At 42.5% G+C, this 15,233-nt stretch overlaps 1 protein-coding gene across 8 annotated transcripts in view; it reads right to left on the bottom strand.

Annotated features, from left to right (window-relative positions):
* CAST (calpastatin) overlaps nt 1-14,796 on the bottom strand; it is a 127,399-nt gene extending 112,603 nt beyond the window's left edge. For 3 of the 8 annotated variants that reach the window (XM_036020568.1, XM_036020569.1, XM_036020573.1), the window contains exon 1: nt 14,608-14,793. In XM_036020568.1, the coding sequence (XP_035876461.1) occupies nt 14,608-14,682 (75 nt within the window). In that variant the 5' untranslated portion in view covers nt 14,683-14,793. Of the gene's footprint in view, nt 1-13,914; nt 14,064-14,607 lie in introns of those variants that run through there. The other 5 variants (XM_036020572.1, XM_036020570.1, XM_036020579.1 and 2 more) reach the window with 4 other exon arrangements.
* Between the last annotated feature and the right edge of the window lie 437 nt (nt 14,797-15,233).

Raw genomic sequence — 15,233 nt, 5'->3', positions numbered from 1 at the left:
CTGATGGTGTTTCAAAACTGCAGTCCTCCAGGTTACCCACAATATTAGTTACTTGCTTCCACTGAAATGCTCACAATCCCTCAGGATTACGTTGGTTCCAAATAATAGTTTGGAAGGGATATGTGTGTGTGTGTGTGTGTGTGTGTGTGAACTATTTTTCAAATGTTGAGTCACAATTACAACTTATCAAAATCATGTATGTTAAGAATTGGTATTCTGTCATTTCAAAAGGAATATCTGCTCTCAATAGGAAGCTTTTTTGTAGTACTCAAAAGTATAATAAGTAAAAATCACATAAACAAGTGGCAAATTTTTTTAGAAACTCTACGGATTGCACTTTTCCATTTTTTATTTTTTTAACACGGCTTTCATTATAAAATTTTTCTAACATACAAAAGTTGAGAGATGAATACACTGAATGCCAATATTCCTACCACTTAGATTCAACAACTAATATCACTGTTGCTACAGTGTGCCCTACTCTCGTGTATCATAGACAGATGCATGGATCTATCTACGTTTGCACACGCACCTACATTTGAAAGTGAATTGGAAATATTCTGAAACCTGATCCCTAGATATTTCACCATGTGTCTCTTTAAATTGAGGACTTTTCCCCATATAACACCATCATCACTCAAAGAGAATTAACAAGAATTACTAATGCCATTCAATTTCCAGTGACTAGAAATTTTATGAATGAACCACTGCCCTGACCATTTCCTGGGACTTATTCAATCCTCAGCACTATATTAATGGTGTAAAATTAGTTACATCTTTTTACTGAGAGATGTTCAAAGTGCCTGATGTTTTAATTCATGGAATAATTGAGTACTTTTGACATAAGTGAGGGGATGAAATGAAATGTTTGGGAAAGACAGATGTCAAATTTGACTCAGCTTAGGAACCTACACTAAGACTTTGTAAAAGCAAAGAGAAAAAAGTTGTCTGCTGCTCTGGGAGACTGATGAGGTGGGGAGAGGTGAGAAGCACAAGAAGGAAAGGACCGATAGGTCAGGAAAGAGACCCAAACCACAAACCTGATAAATCCAAGGAGTCTCCCACATAAGGAAAAAGCAACTAACATGTCCTAAGCATCTGCTCTGTGCTGGGATAGGTGCTAGGCAACTCCCCCATGTGGTCACCTTTATGCCCACAGCAACTCTGGGGGCACACACTGTCACCTTGTTCTATGGATAAAGAAACAGGGGATCTGAAAGATGAGATCTTCCTCTGTCACACCACATATCAGGATTGTAGTCTATCGCCACAGAGTGGGCTACACCTGAACTCCTTAAAAACTGCCTGAGGTCTTGAGATTTACATCAAGAAAGTCTCAATTCAATGTTCTAAAATGAAAACAACCACTGAAAAAATAAAGGCAACAAAAGCAAGACAAAACCTTTCTATTCTAAACATGTTTGTTTTGTAAAATGACCAGATAGACATACAATACCTGTGTCATCCTGTATTAGCAGCTGCAGACCAAGCCACAAACAGGAGTCCAGCCCTAAAGCAGGGGAAGTCCCACTGGGATTGCAGGCCACAGACAACATGAAGCTAAGATAAAGGACAGAGACAGGGTGTGTGGCAGGGGTTCAGAGGCAGGGAAACAAATCAGGGAAAGGGCTTTCCATTCCTCCCTCAAAAAGGAATAATTTTTTACCCTGACCAGTGCAGCTCAGTTGGTTGGGCATCATCCTGCAAAGCAAAAAGTCATTGGCTTGATTCCTGGTCAGGGCACATGCCTGGGTTGTGGGCTCAGTCCCCACTTGGAGTTGGGGCACTTGTGAGAGGCAACCACCTGATGATTCTCTCACACATCAATGTTTTTCTACCTCCCTTTCTGGTAGAAAGAAAGGTAGAAAAACCTTTCCCTCCCTTTCCTCTAAAAAGAAATAAATAGAAAACCTAGGTGAAATGGACAAATGTCTAGAAAAACATAATCTTTCGAAACTCAGTGAAAAAGAAGCAGAAAGCATGAACAGACCAACAGCTGATGAAATTGAAGCCGTAATCGAAAAACTCCTGACACACAAAAGCCTTGGACTGGATATTTCCAGTCCAAGCATTTAAAGAAGTCCATGCTGGACTTCCAGTCCATGCTGGAAACAAAGCATTTAAAGAAGAGCTAACCCCTATCTATCAAAGACTACTCCAAAAAATCCTAGAAGATGGAAGACTCCCAAACTCTTTTTATGAAGCCAGCATTATTCTAATCCTCAAACCAGATAAAGACACAACAAAAACAGAAAACTTCAGGCCAATATCACTAATGAATATAGATGCTAAAATCCTCAACAAAATATAGGCAAACTGAATTTAGCAATACATTAAAAAGATTATACACCATGACCAAGTGGGATTCTTTCCAGGGATACAAAGGATAGTTTAATATTTGCAAATCAGTAAATGTAATACATCACATAAACAAAAGCAAAGACAAAAATCACAGAATCACATCAATAGATACAGAAAAAGCATTTGATAAGGTACAGCACCCATTTATGATAAAAACACTCAGCAAAGTTGGAATAGAGGAAGCATTCCTCAACATAATAAAGGCCATAATGAGAGACCTATAGCCAACATCATACTCAATGTACAAAAACTAAAAAATTTCCCACTAAGATCAAAAACAAGACAAGGTTGTCCACTTTCACCACTTCTATTCAGCATAGTACAGTCATCCCTTGCTATATCGCAGTCGATACAGTGAGGGATGACTGTATACTTCACTGGTGAGTACCCATATAGAATTTTGTGGTTAAAATTACATAGGTTTAAGAGTGTAGAAAGTGTTTAAGAGCATATGAAGTGTTTATAAGAGTGTGGGAAAGGTTTATAGGAGTGCGGGGAAGGGTTTACAAAGCCTTAAAATATATAAAAATAATAAAATAAATATAACGCCGCTACTTCGCAGATTTTCACCTATTGCTAGGGGTCTCTGGAATGTAACTCCCGTGACAGGTGAGAGATCACTGTATTGAAAGTCCTAGCCACAGCAATCAGACAAGAAAAGGAAATAAAAGGCATCCAAATTGGAAAACGGGAAACAAAACTGTCATTGTTTGTAGATAACATGATAGTGTACATAGAAAATCCTATAGACTCCACCAAAAAACTACTCAACCTAATAAGTAAACTTGGCAAAACAGCAGGATACAAAGTCAATATTCAGAATTCAAAGGCATTTTTGTACACCGATAATGAAATATCAGAAACTAAAACCAGGAAATAAAATAAAATACCTGGAAAGAAACCTAACCAAGGAGGTAAAGATCTGTACTCAGAAAACTACACAACACTGAAGAAAGAAAATAAGGAAGACACAAACAAATGGAAACATATACCATGTTCATAGATCTGAAGAATTATCATAGTCAAAATGTCCATACTACCCAAAGCAATTTATAGATTCAATGCAACAGCTATTAAAGTACCAATGACATATTTCACAGATAGAGAACAAACACTTCAAAATTTATATGGAACCATAAACAACCCTGAATAGCTGCAACAATTCTGAGAAAGAAGAGCAAAGTAGGAGGGATCACAATACGTGATATCAAACTGTATTTACAAGGCCACTGTAATCAAAATCACCTGGTACTGGCATAAAAACAGATAGATAGACCAATGGAATAGAACAGAGAGCCCAGAAATAAACCCAAGTCTCTATGGTCAATTAATATTTGACAAAGTGAGCAGCAGCACAAAATGGAGCAAAAAAGAGCCTCATCAACAAATGGTGCTGGGAGAGCTGGACAGCTACATGCAAAAAAATAAAACTTGAGCACCAACTTACACCATACGGAAAAATAAATTCAAGTTGGATAAAAGATTTAAACATAAGTCATGACACCATAAAAGTGCTAGAGGAGAACATAGGCAGAAAAATCTCAGATATTTCACACAGCAATATTTTCACTGATATGTCCCCTACAGCAAGGGACATAAAGGAAAGAATAAACAAATGGGATCTCATCAAAATAAAAAGCTTCTGCATGGCTAAAGAAAACAGCATTAAAATGAAAAGAGAACCAAACATATGGCAAAATATATTTGCCAATGATACCTCAGACAAGGGTTTGATCTCCAAAACATATAAAGAACTCACACAACTCCACTCTAAGAAGACAAGCAACCCAATTAAAAAATGAGCAAAGGACTTGAGCAGACAATTCTCCAAGGAGGACATACAGTGGGTCCAGAGACATATGAAAAGATGCTCAGTATCGCTAGCCATCAGAAAGATGCAAATTAAATCCACAATAAGATACCACTTCACACCAGACAGAATGGCCATCATAAACAAAGCAACAAACAAGTGTTGGAGAGGTTGTGAAGAAAAAGGAACCCTAGTGCACTGTTGGTGGGATTGCAGACTGGCCCAACCACTATAGAAAATAGTATGGAATTTCCTCAGAAAGCTAAAAATGGAACTGCCTTTTGACCCAGCAATTCCACTGCTGGGATTATATCCTAGGAACACTGGAACACCGATACAAAAGAACCTTTGCACCCCAATGTTCATAGCAGTACAATTTACAATAGCTAGCTGCTGGAAGCAACCTAGATGCCCATCAGGAAATGAATGGACCAAAAAACTGTGGTACATTTACACAATGGAATTCTATGCAGCAGAAAGAAAGAAGGAGCTCCTACCCTTTGTGACAGCATGGATGGAACTGGGGAGCATCATGCTGGAGTCTGCCCTGCCTGGTCTCAGGAAGCGATAACCCCTGGTGACTTAGGCTGAGTGAGAGACCTCTGGATCAGGAGCCACTAAGGAGACAAAGCTTATTTCCCTGGCATGAACGCTGCCTGTTCTGTGCCTGGCCTCCTATGCTTAATCAGTTAGCCAATAACAGGTAAGATTTCCTATGGAGGGAATCGTCTAAGACAGACATGATCACATGGAGGCTTCTGGGAAGAGACTCGGGGCTGTGGAAATGAAGGGGTGATGGACATCAACCCCTGCCCCCTCAGCTTTGTCAAAGCTTGAGTCCTTGTTCTTAGTTGTGAGAATTCCAAGTCTCCTGGCTGCCTTTGTCTCCTTTGTTGACTCAGGCCTGAGGAAATAACAGGGGTGGTGCAGCCCAGACCAGAGTCGGTGGACCCCCAGGTAATCAGGCCTGGGACGTAGAATATGCAAGATACTGTAAGACCTGCTTGCTGGAGGATGTTATTAAATTAGAATTTGACGGCACAGATAGGAAACCGAAACTAGCCCTTTGGACCCTGTAGTCCTTTCAAATAATAAAACTCCAAACTTTGCCCAGAATCCCAGCCGGAGGTCTGTCAGCACCTTTGAAAGTTACCTATTCCTTTTGATCTTTTTTGCCAGACTATGAATCCACAAACTGAGTCTGTATTCTTAATAAAAACCTACTGAAACAGGGGCTCGGCACACTCTCCACTAGAGAGAGTGGTCGTTCTGTCCCTATTTCCCCACAGGACCTGGTTGTCTCTGTGTATGTTTTTCTCGTGTTTTGATGAGCATCCACAGCAGGGATGGATACTGCTGGCCGGTATCCACCACGGCATTATGCTAAGTGAAATAAGCCAGGTGGTGAGGGACAAATACCACATGATCTCACATTTAACTGGAACCTAATTGACAAAACAAACAGGCAAGCAAAATATAACCAAAGACATTGAAATTGAGAACAGGCTGACAGTGACCAGAGGGGAGAGGGGAGGGAATTTCAGGGCAAAAGGGTGAAGGGTTTACAGGAACAATTATAAAGGACACGAGGACAAAAACTAGGGGGGGATGGAAACAGGGGAAGGAGGTGGGGAGGGCTGGTGTGGTGGGGAAGGGTGTGGGGAAAGGGCAGAAAACTGTACTTGAACAACAATTAAAAATGTTAAAAAATAAAAATAAATAAATTTTTTTTTAAAAAGGAATAATCTTCCAAACTATTTCCAGCCCCTGACATCACCATGTATTCGGCAATACAGCTGTTTTTGTCCTCATTCTAGGACATATCATTTATATGCTAAAATCTCCTACGGCGGCAAACCTAAACCTGTCAGGAAGTCAACAAGAGCCAGCAGCAGTAAGGCCTGGAGCCTGTGCTCTTGCCCAGCTAGGACAGGAGGGTCCAGCATTTGGGGCCCTCCCAGTTGTTACCCAGATGCACCCTGATACCTGCACAGACAGCGTAGACCTTGCACAGAGTAAGTTAAAATCAACAAACTTCTACACATGTAAAAGAAGAAGGAAAGAGGAAACAAATGAGCTTCTCCAAGTCCAAGGCCAGCTGTGAAAGAGGACTCAATACTAGCATGCTTCTGAAATGTCTTTGCTTTATTAAAAAAAAAAAGAGTACACAGTTTCTTTTGGGGGGATGACATAAACATTCTGAAATTTAATTGATGCTTACAGCCTGTGAATATATTAAAGATATTAAATTATATGTGAATTTATGATTTGTGAATTATATAGAAAAAAACATGGTTAAAAAACCAGCAAAGGTTATTTGAAAACAACTTGACAATTTTCTTTCTTTGACTTGAAGACAAGACCATCGAAATCAGTATTTGCATGTCCAGCTACCACTGTTCCAAAACTATGATGCAATAAAAAGTTATCTTGCTACCCTCTGGACTTACCCAGGTCACAGAGCTCAGCTCTCTCGAGCACCACCATCGTACCTACGGCGAAAGGCTTTTTGGGGGGTCCCCTAAGAATCAGAACACCTATGGTCAGCAGGGGGTCCTGTCTTCTGGAAGGGCCACAAGTACCTGGTGCACAAGTGAAAATGCTCAAGCTGGAGCCCAGGGATTTGGAGTGAGTTTGTTTAGGGTGGGGCCTGGCCAAGGATACATTTTTCTAAAATTCCCCAACTGATCCTAATATGCAGCTAGGATTGGAAATCACTGGTTTTGAGGGGAGATTTATGGCACCATGACAGGAAATGGAGGTTTGTGCTCCTCAGATCACCCCGAGTCGGCCTCCAAGGGGGACTCTTGGGGTCACGCAGGCATGCGGGCAGCTCTAGGCCTGCTGGGTGAGCTCTGAGCACCCAGGAAGGAGCACAGGGCCCTGTGCCACACCAGCGCTTCCTGACCGATCCTGAGCCTTGACCTACCAACGGCTCACTCACCTGCCTTCATATCTGCACCTAGGTCTCTATTCTCTCAGTAAAGCAAACAAATTAGCGCTTTATTGTAGGCTCTCTGGCTGACTGATTACTCATAACTGATATTTTGCCGTCCTAATCACATGGTAAATTACACTCTTTTTTCTAGTCCTGTGGTGGGGCTGTGACAAATCTTGATTAAATGACTACATTTCCACAAACCTCTAATTGTTCCCTGTGAAGCACCTTTGCTTTATTCAGGTCAATAAACTAAATAAAAGAAGAAAAAGCTGGGGAAAAAATAGCTTGAAAAATTAAGAGAAAATGTGCAAACTGATATGTCCTGCCAAATGCTTTAAACTCTGTTCTTGGATGTATTTTGCTTGCTAAAAGAAGATTGTTCAGCAAACATGCAGGATCAAGATATGAAGCTGCTTTGGCTTTAACACGGCCTCCCTAAGAGCAGACCTGGGTCTGTCACTTCCGGTGGACTCTGTGCCGAGTCTGCCAGGAGTCTGCCCCGGTGGTGCAGCAGGACGTTTGCTGGCTCACTGGATTAATGGCCCCAGGGTGGGTTTGGCCTATGAGAGGCACTGGAAGAAGACTGGAGGTAATGGGTAGGTGGGGTTTCTCCCCTGCCTCTCTGCCTGTGGGAGCCTCTGCTGGAGGATCTCCAGAAGGACAGGCCAAGGGCGGTTCCAGCTTCTGCATGGTGATTCAACCCCTCCCTCTGTCTTTCAGCCTAGGAACTGTGGCGGCTTCCTGCAATTTCTAATCTCTGGGTTGCCTCACCCACCCCAGGTGGCTTCCTAGCCTCTTCTATAACCTGGGTAACCTATTTCCTGCATTCCGTTTCCTGACAAACTCGAGGACAGAAACAGCGTGGATCTGAAAGGCTGTGACCTTGGGCAAATAATTTAACCTTTCTGTATGTGTTTTTTCTTCCTTATAAAATGGAGCTAATGGTACCTACCTCCAGGGGCTGGCATATTTTTGAAGGAAGCTATAAATGAGGAGCCTGGCCCATTGCCTGGTATAAGAATACAATAAAAGTTATTCCACTCCCTTTTTATCTCTGGAACCAATCTGATTGTGGTGAATTATGAGTCAGTAAAATGAATATGAGATGTAAGCAAAAGTTTAAAAGGTTTCGTTTTTCTAAGGCTATAAATATTAGAGCAGAAATTTTGTTTCTTAGTTTTTGTTTTGTTTTTTTAAAGGTTTTATTTGTTTATTTTTAGAGAGGAAAGGGAGGGAGAAAGAGAGAGAGAGAAAAACATCAATGTGCAGTTGCTGGGGGCCGTGGCCTGCAACCCAGGCATGTGCCCTGACTGGGAATCGAACCTGCGACGCTTTGGTTCGCAGACCCACGCTCAATCCACTGAGCTATGCCAGCCAGGGCTGTTTCTTAGTTTTTATAAGTACCAAAGAACTAGATCCATCTAATAAGTTTATTACTTTGTCTGTCTCGTGGCTGTGCATTGGTGTCACATTTCCATGTTATATCTAAGGAAATGAGGTACACAGGGAATAGAGAATCCATTTTCTAAACAACCTACACTGAATTGGCCACAGGAATGACACTTAAATGTGCAATTCCCACGTTTGAAAATGCTTTGGAAGGGTGTGGGGTGTGCGTGTGCGCACACGTGTGTGTGTGTGTGTGTGTATATGTGTTGGTGGGGCTAGGAGTTGGGTAAATAAAGTGAGACTGGCATAATGTGAAAATGTTGATAATTACTGAAGCCACAGATAATTAGGTAATCATGTACCTAATTACCATTATACCATGTATACCATGTATGGTATACAATTATCATTAGTATACCATACTAATTACCATGTACCATTAAGTACATGAGGAGTTCATTATATCATTCTCAACTGTGATAAAAATCTTTGAAAAATTTAGAGTCTTTTATCTCAAGTCACCCAAAGGCATTATTCTACTCATACTACTTGATTTTTATACTGAAAACCCCAAAGTCATGGAGAAAACTAGTGTGAGAGGTATAATCTATTTATTTTTTGAAAATCAGTGAGTAGAGAAAGTCAAGAAAATGGTATATAAAAATGGCAATATCGATAAAAAGATTAAAAGAAAGCAAAAAAAAATTCTGGAGCACAGAAATACAGTAACTAGAATGAAAAATTCACTACAGGGGTTTTCAAAGGCAGATCTGAGCAGGCAGAAGAAATATAATAACCTGAAGATAGGACAATTGAAATGACTGAGTCTGAGGAACAGAGACAACAATGATTAAAGAAAAGTGAACAGAGCCTAAGGACCCTTTGAGGAAGTCCCAGAAGGAAAGGAGAGAAAAAGCGGCAGTACATTATTTAAAGAAATAATGGCCTGCCCTGGCAAGGTGGCTCAATTGGTTGGAGCATCATTCCATACACCAAAACATTGTGGGTTCGATCCCCAGTCAGGGTACATACCTAGGATGCAGGCTCCATCCCTGGTCAGGGTGTGTACAGAAGGCAAATGATCAATGCTTCTCTCTCACATCAATGTTTCTCTCTTTCTCTTTCTCCCTCTCTCCCCCTCATCTCCCTCTCTGCCTCCACCCTTCCTTTCTTTCTAACAGCAATAAAACATATCCTTGGGTGAGGATTAAAAAAAATAAATAATGGCCTAAAACTCCCCATATTTGATTAAGGATATGAATATAAACAAGAAGCTCAACAAACTTCAAGTAGGATGAACTCAAATCCACATTATAATCAAACTGTAGAAAGAAAAAGACAAAGAAGTAATCTTGAAAGCAGCAATAAGATTGAAGGTTTCTCATCAGAAACCTTAAAGGTTGGAAGGCAGTGGGCCAAGTATCAGTGAGCATGTGAGTAAGTTGGAATCCCCATGTGCTACTGGTGGGAATGTTAAAAGGGTGCAGCCACTTTGGAGAACAGTAAGGTGGTTCCTCAAAAAAAAATAGCTAAAATGGAAGCAACCTAAGTGTCTGTTCTCAGATGAATGGATAAACAAAATGCCATATACATATGCACAATGGAATATTATTCAGCCTCGAAAAGGAAGAAAATTCTAATATATGCTCTAACGGATGAATGTTGAGGACATTATGCTATATAAAATATTCTAGTCACAAAAAGGCAAATGCTGCTTGATCCCACTTATATGAGATTCCAAGAGTAGTCAAAATCATAGAAACAGAACTGGGGTTGCCAGGGATGAAGCAGAGAGAGAAACGAGAAGTTAATCATCAAAAGGCACAAAATTTCAGTTGAGCGAGACGAACAGGCTATGGAGACCTGAGGCACAACAAGGACCCTGTAGTCACAACAACGCACTGCACTCCTAACAGTTTGTCAAGAGGGCAGATCTCGTGCTAAATTTCTTAAAATAGAATAAAAAAAGGAAAATGGTAAAGAACACAGATACTTGAATACAATGGTATATATTTGAACGTATATATGTAAAACAAATGGGGACCTATGTTGAATGGATATAGAGTATCGATTTTAAGGTGATAATTAAGGAAAAATAGAATGAAGCTGGGCTGCTTGGCAAAGTCTTGTATTCCACCGAGACAACCTACTCAGAACTAATTATCCACCCCTTCACCTCAATCCCAAATGACCACCCACTGTTTCCATCCAAGAAAGCTGTATCATTCTTCAAAAACCACTAGTAGAATATAATTAACTTTCTGGGAAGTGTCAAAAGTGATTAAAGAACACTGTCATCAGATGTCACTTTTAGTTTAAAAGTCTTATCTGCAATGGGAAGCAAAGTAACTCAGAAACTGCCAACCTTAAAGACTGAAGTGTCGGACCTCTGTCTCTCAATACCTTAGAGCCTGTGCCCTTCTGGCAGACACTGTAATTTGCATTCCCTCCTCAACATCACTGCAGCCAGGTGGCCTATCCAGCCATAGTGACTAGTGACAGACACTCTTCCCAGGCTGGCCACAGGGAGGCACCTCCCACATGACTGGGCTCCTTGATCATACTGCCACCAGGCCCCTGGGTCTAATTAGGCTAAGGAACACCTTTAATTAACATGGCCTAATGGAGTCCACTTAGGGCTCAGGAATGTGATTACTGCTGAAAACAAAATTTTCTTTTCATCATTACGATGTTCATCAACTCTAACTTTTTATATTCAGGTCAATGATACTAATGCTATCCAATGAGGAAACATACACTGTAATGTTTCACCAACTGGCTTTATATGAGGCATTCCCTTAAACAAATACATCACAGATACATCTTTTAATTAGTTTATTTATTCCACCTAGATTTTTATAGTTAGGTCATTCACTACTATTTTTCAATACCTAAAAGGTCCCACCGGGGGGTGGAAGGGAGGACTGAATGTGTGCATGTGGGGGTGGGGGGTATGGGTAGGGGAGAGAGTAATAGGGGAAAAATGGGGACAACTGTAACTGACCAATAATAAAAAAGTTTAAAATTATTGAAAAGGTACCATTAAAGGTATTTTAGTTATAGGATTTACCAAAAGCATGATATATATATATATATAATATATATATATATCACATGCATGTATTACATAAAAATATAGGTATATATGTATATAAATCATGTATGTATATATGTTATAATTTGGCTCTATGGACCTTTAGGGGATTTATTGGTGGCTTTTTGTGTGTATGTGCATGTGCATGTGTGTTTTGTTGTGCAAAAATGGTCCTTAACTTTCATTTAATTTTCAAGATGGTCTGCTATCCCCCTGCACAGCCACCACACAAACTGGTCGGGAACCCAAGCTGCATTGTCCAAATCTGTAGCCATTAGTCCCTCACACTTGTGGAGTGCTTGAGACGTTTCAAATGTGAACTGGATTTTGACAAATTAATGAGAAAGAACATATAAAATAGATGCTTTGTATACTGATTACATGTTGAAATAATGTTTGAGATATAGTGGGTTAAATAAAATGTATTATTAGTATTAATTTTATCCATTTATTTTTGCTTTTATGTGCCTGTTAGAAAATTTAAGATTATGTATGTGGCTCATTATATTTCTATTGGGCAGCACTAGTTTAGGAAAATTCAAAGTTTGGCCACAGGCATATTGCTGATTTTAGGAGGTTCCTACTAGCAAACAATTTCTATAACACTATACTTCCAAAATTTCTATACTACAGCCCTGGCTGGCGTAGCTCAGTGGACTGAGCTTGGGCTGCGAACCAGAGTGTCACAGGTTCGATTCCCAGCCAGGGTACATGCCTGGGTTGCAGGCCATAACCCCCAGCAACCGCACAATGATGCTTCTCTCTCTCTCTCTATCTCCCTCCCTTCCTTCTCTAAAAATAAATAAATAAAATCTTTAAAAAAAGGGAAAAAAGAAAATACAAATACCTGTGTTTTAAAAAATTCTATACTACTATAGAATTTCTATAATACTATAACTGAATTTCTATAATACAATAGTTCCAAAATTGAATTTTAAGAGAGGTTTTAGCAAAAATGTCACACTGTTCCTAAAAGTACAAGTTAAAAGCATAGATTTAAACTACTTTCACCCAAATATTCCCACATAATTTCCCTTAGAGAATCATGGATTTGGGAGAATTCTGAGATCAACTCTGAGCCCCTGATCCATATTTGCAGATAATTCATATGATGCACTTTGATAAGAACCTCAGAACAATAGTAACTGAAAGCAAACTTTTGCTTTTAACATATCCATAAGATGCTACATTTTAAAAGCCCAGAATACATAATGGGAAACATTTATGAAGAAGTATCTCAAGAGAAACTGGAGTTCCCAAGATTAAAGTTATATAGGTATGGTACTTTGATTCATGACTCCATTTTATAGGTATGGAAACAGGTTCAAAAAAGTTGACTCATTGTCTTGTTCTCCACTGTGTACTTGGAGGCTGGCACTTTGCCTGGCACATAGTAGATGCTCAGAAAAGGGTCATTGCTGATAAGTGCCAGTTTAGTAATTCCAGCATGAGTTCTCTCTAATGGAGGTCTGATTACAACATCATTGCTTTTTTCCATACCACATGCTGGTAGAGAGTGGTGTACTTTACTAATTTTTTTAATTCTCCACAAATCGATTAGATATAAATATTTTCACTCGGTTAACAAAACGTTTGTGTCTTGAGGGGTGGAGTGGGGAGCAATCTATTGTTAAATCCTGCTTTTTGGTTCCTACACATTACAAGTGCCAGCTTGACTGGATATCACACCTAGTTGGTTGGCCTGGTATTCAAAGCACTAAACAAATGGAACACATTTGTCCCTCATCCAAAGTACAGTAATAACAGAGCAGTGCCACCCGCCTCCCACAACCCACACCCCACATACACAAGGGTCTTATACCTCACTCAGTTGCTTCTACTCCTTGGAGATTTGGGTTTTCTCCTTGCCCCCATCCCAGCTGCCTCGCTTCGTTTGCATTGGTAAAAGCACGGGAAAAAACCAATCCTCTAAAAGTTTTAAGCTTTACTCATGGATTAAAAAACAAACACTAGGTATTAGCTCTCAAGAGCTGAGTCCGAGTTCATCCAGGAATCCGCGTCCTGGGGCGGAATTCCTCCAGCATAATTCCTGTTTCATTCAACTTCTGAGCGCGAGCTGAGCTTGGTACTTCAGCTCCCAGACTCAATCACACGCCCGGGCGCGCTCCCACATACCACTGCAGGGTGAGTCTCGGCCTCTCCCGAAGACTAACCTGAAGATCTGAGAGGAGGTCGCGCCCGGTCGCCATCTCTTCCCCGCCAAACCCCGGACGAACAATACCTCGTCCACACGCCCAGAAAGGCAAAGAGAACACATTCTCTTCCCCATCCTGCCCGGGAACGATCGCTTCTATTTACCGTCTTGTACCACCAACTTGCGAATGCCATGGTGACAACCGGTTTGCTCTGAGCCGGGCTGCGCAGGACCGGGCGAGGAATCGGGGTGCGGTGCTGAAGGCGCGGGGCTCGTACTCCACCTGCCCTGAACTTGGCGGGCACTGAGTTCGGCAAGTCCAGCGACCGTCAGGTGGGCGGGCACCTGGGCTAAGCCTGACACAGGCCCCGCCCCAAACGGGCTGGCCCCTCCCCCCAGATTTGGCTCGCTGGTTAGAAAAGCTGTGTTATTGCTCCCGGCTGCCACGCCCTGCAGCCCTGACTTTTCTCGGAAGACAGGATCCCGCAGTCCAGTTGAAAGCCCCTTCCCACCCTGGGGGCGTGGAGGAGAGGAAGGGGGTCCCGACTAAACTTTGGTCTCCTTTCAAGTCCTTATCATTTCACTCGAGGCTCACCAACCAACTTTTCCTGACGCGACCCACCCACTTATCCGCCTTGCGCCACGCCCAGCGCGGTTAGCCCAGGCCGGGGAATCCCTGGCCACCTCCAGCCACCTGCCGTACAGCGGGCACAGAGTCCCACGCCCTTCCCAAGGATGGGAAGGGGCGCACGGGGCGGCAGTCCAGGCAGGCTACGCCCAGAGGAGGCCGCCCAGGGCTTCTGAGTAGGGGTTTTCCCAGTGCACAGCCCTGCGGCTCGGGCTGGAGCGCCACTCACCTCTTGGGTGTGGCGGGCTGCTGCGGCTCGCCGGGGCCGCGGGGAGGCAGCGGGCTTCTGGGCCGGCTGAGACATGGCGGGGCAGCAAAGACCGCTGCCTCCGGGAGGGCGCAACGGAGACTGGAAGACAGGCTGGGGCGGGGAGGGGCTGGCGGGCGCGCCTGTGAGGCAGCTTTTCCGACCCAACCCCGAGCCCGTGCAGGGGCTGCCCCAAGCCTCGCTGGGCCCTCCCCTTCCTGCCCGGGGCTGGCTGTAGCGGTCCGGGCCTGAAACGCTACATGATCTGCCCCCCGTCTCCATTCAGTGACCGTCCCCTCCCCGGGACAGCTCGGTTCCCTGTGGGCCACAGAGCGGAGGGGCTGGAGGTTGCGGGGTTCCTTCTTGGACTTGCCCAGACTTATCGTGCAGTAGTCGTGAAACCGGAGAGCGGGACCCGGGCGTGGCCGTCTACCCCCTGTACCCTTCTTCTTAAGAAATAGACTCCTTTTCTACAATCTACCCTGGCTTGGCTGGAAGAATTTACCAACTCAAATCTGGCCCAAGCCTGCCCCGTCTGGATAACAAAGCGGATCACAAAACAAATTGGTCTGTGTGTTAGTGTTATGTCTGTACGCGCGCCCTTGTGT

This window comes from Phyllostomus discolor, chromosome 3 (genome assembly GCF_004126475.2).
Source record: "Phyllostomus discolor isolate MPI-MPIP mPhyDis1 chromosome 3, mPhyDis1.pri.v3, whole genome shotgun sequence".
In the NCBI taxonomy this organism is placed as follows: domain Eukaryota; kingdom Metazoa; phylum Chordata; class Mammalia; order Chiroptera; family Phyllostomidae; genus Phyllostomus; species Phyllostomus discolor.
This window is presented reverse-complemented; position numbering and strand designations above follow the sequence as displayed.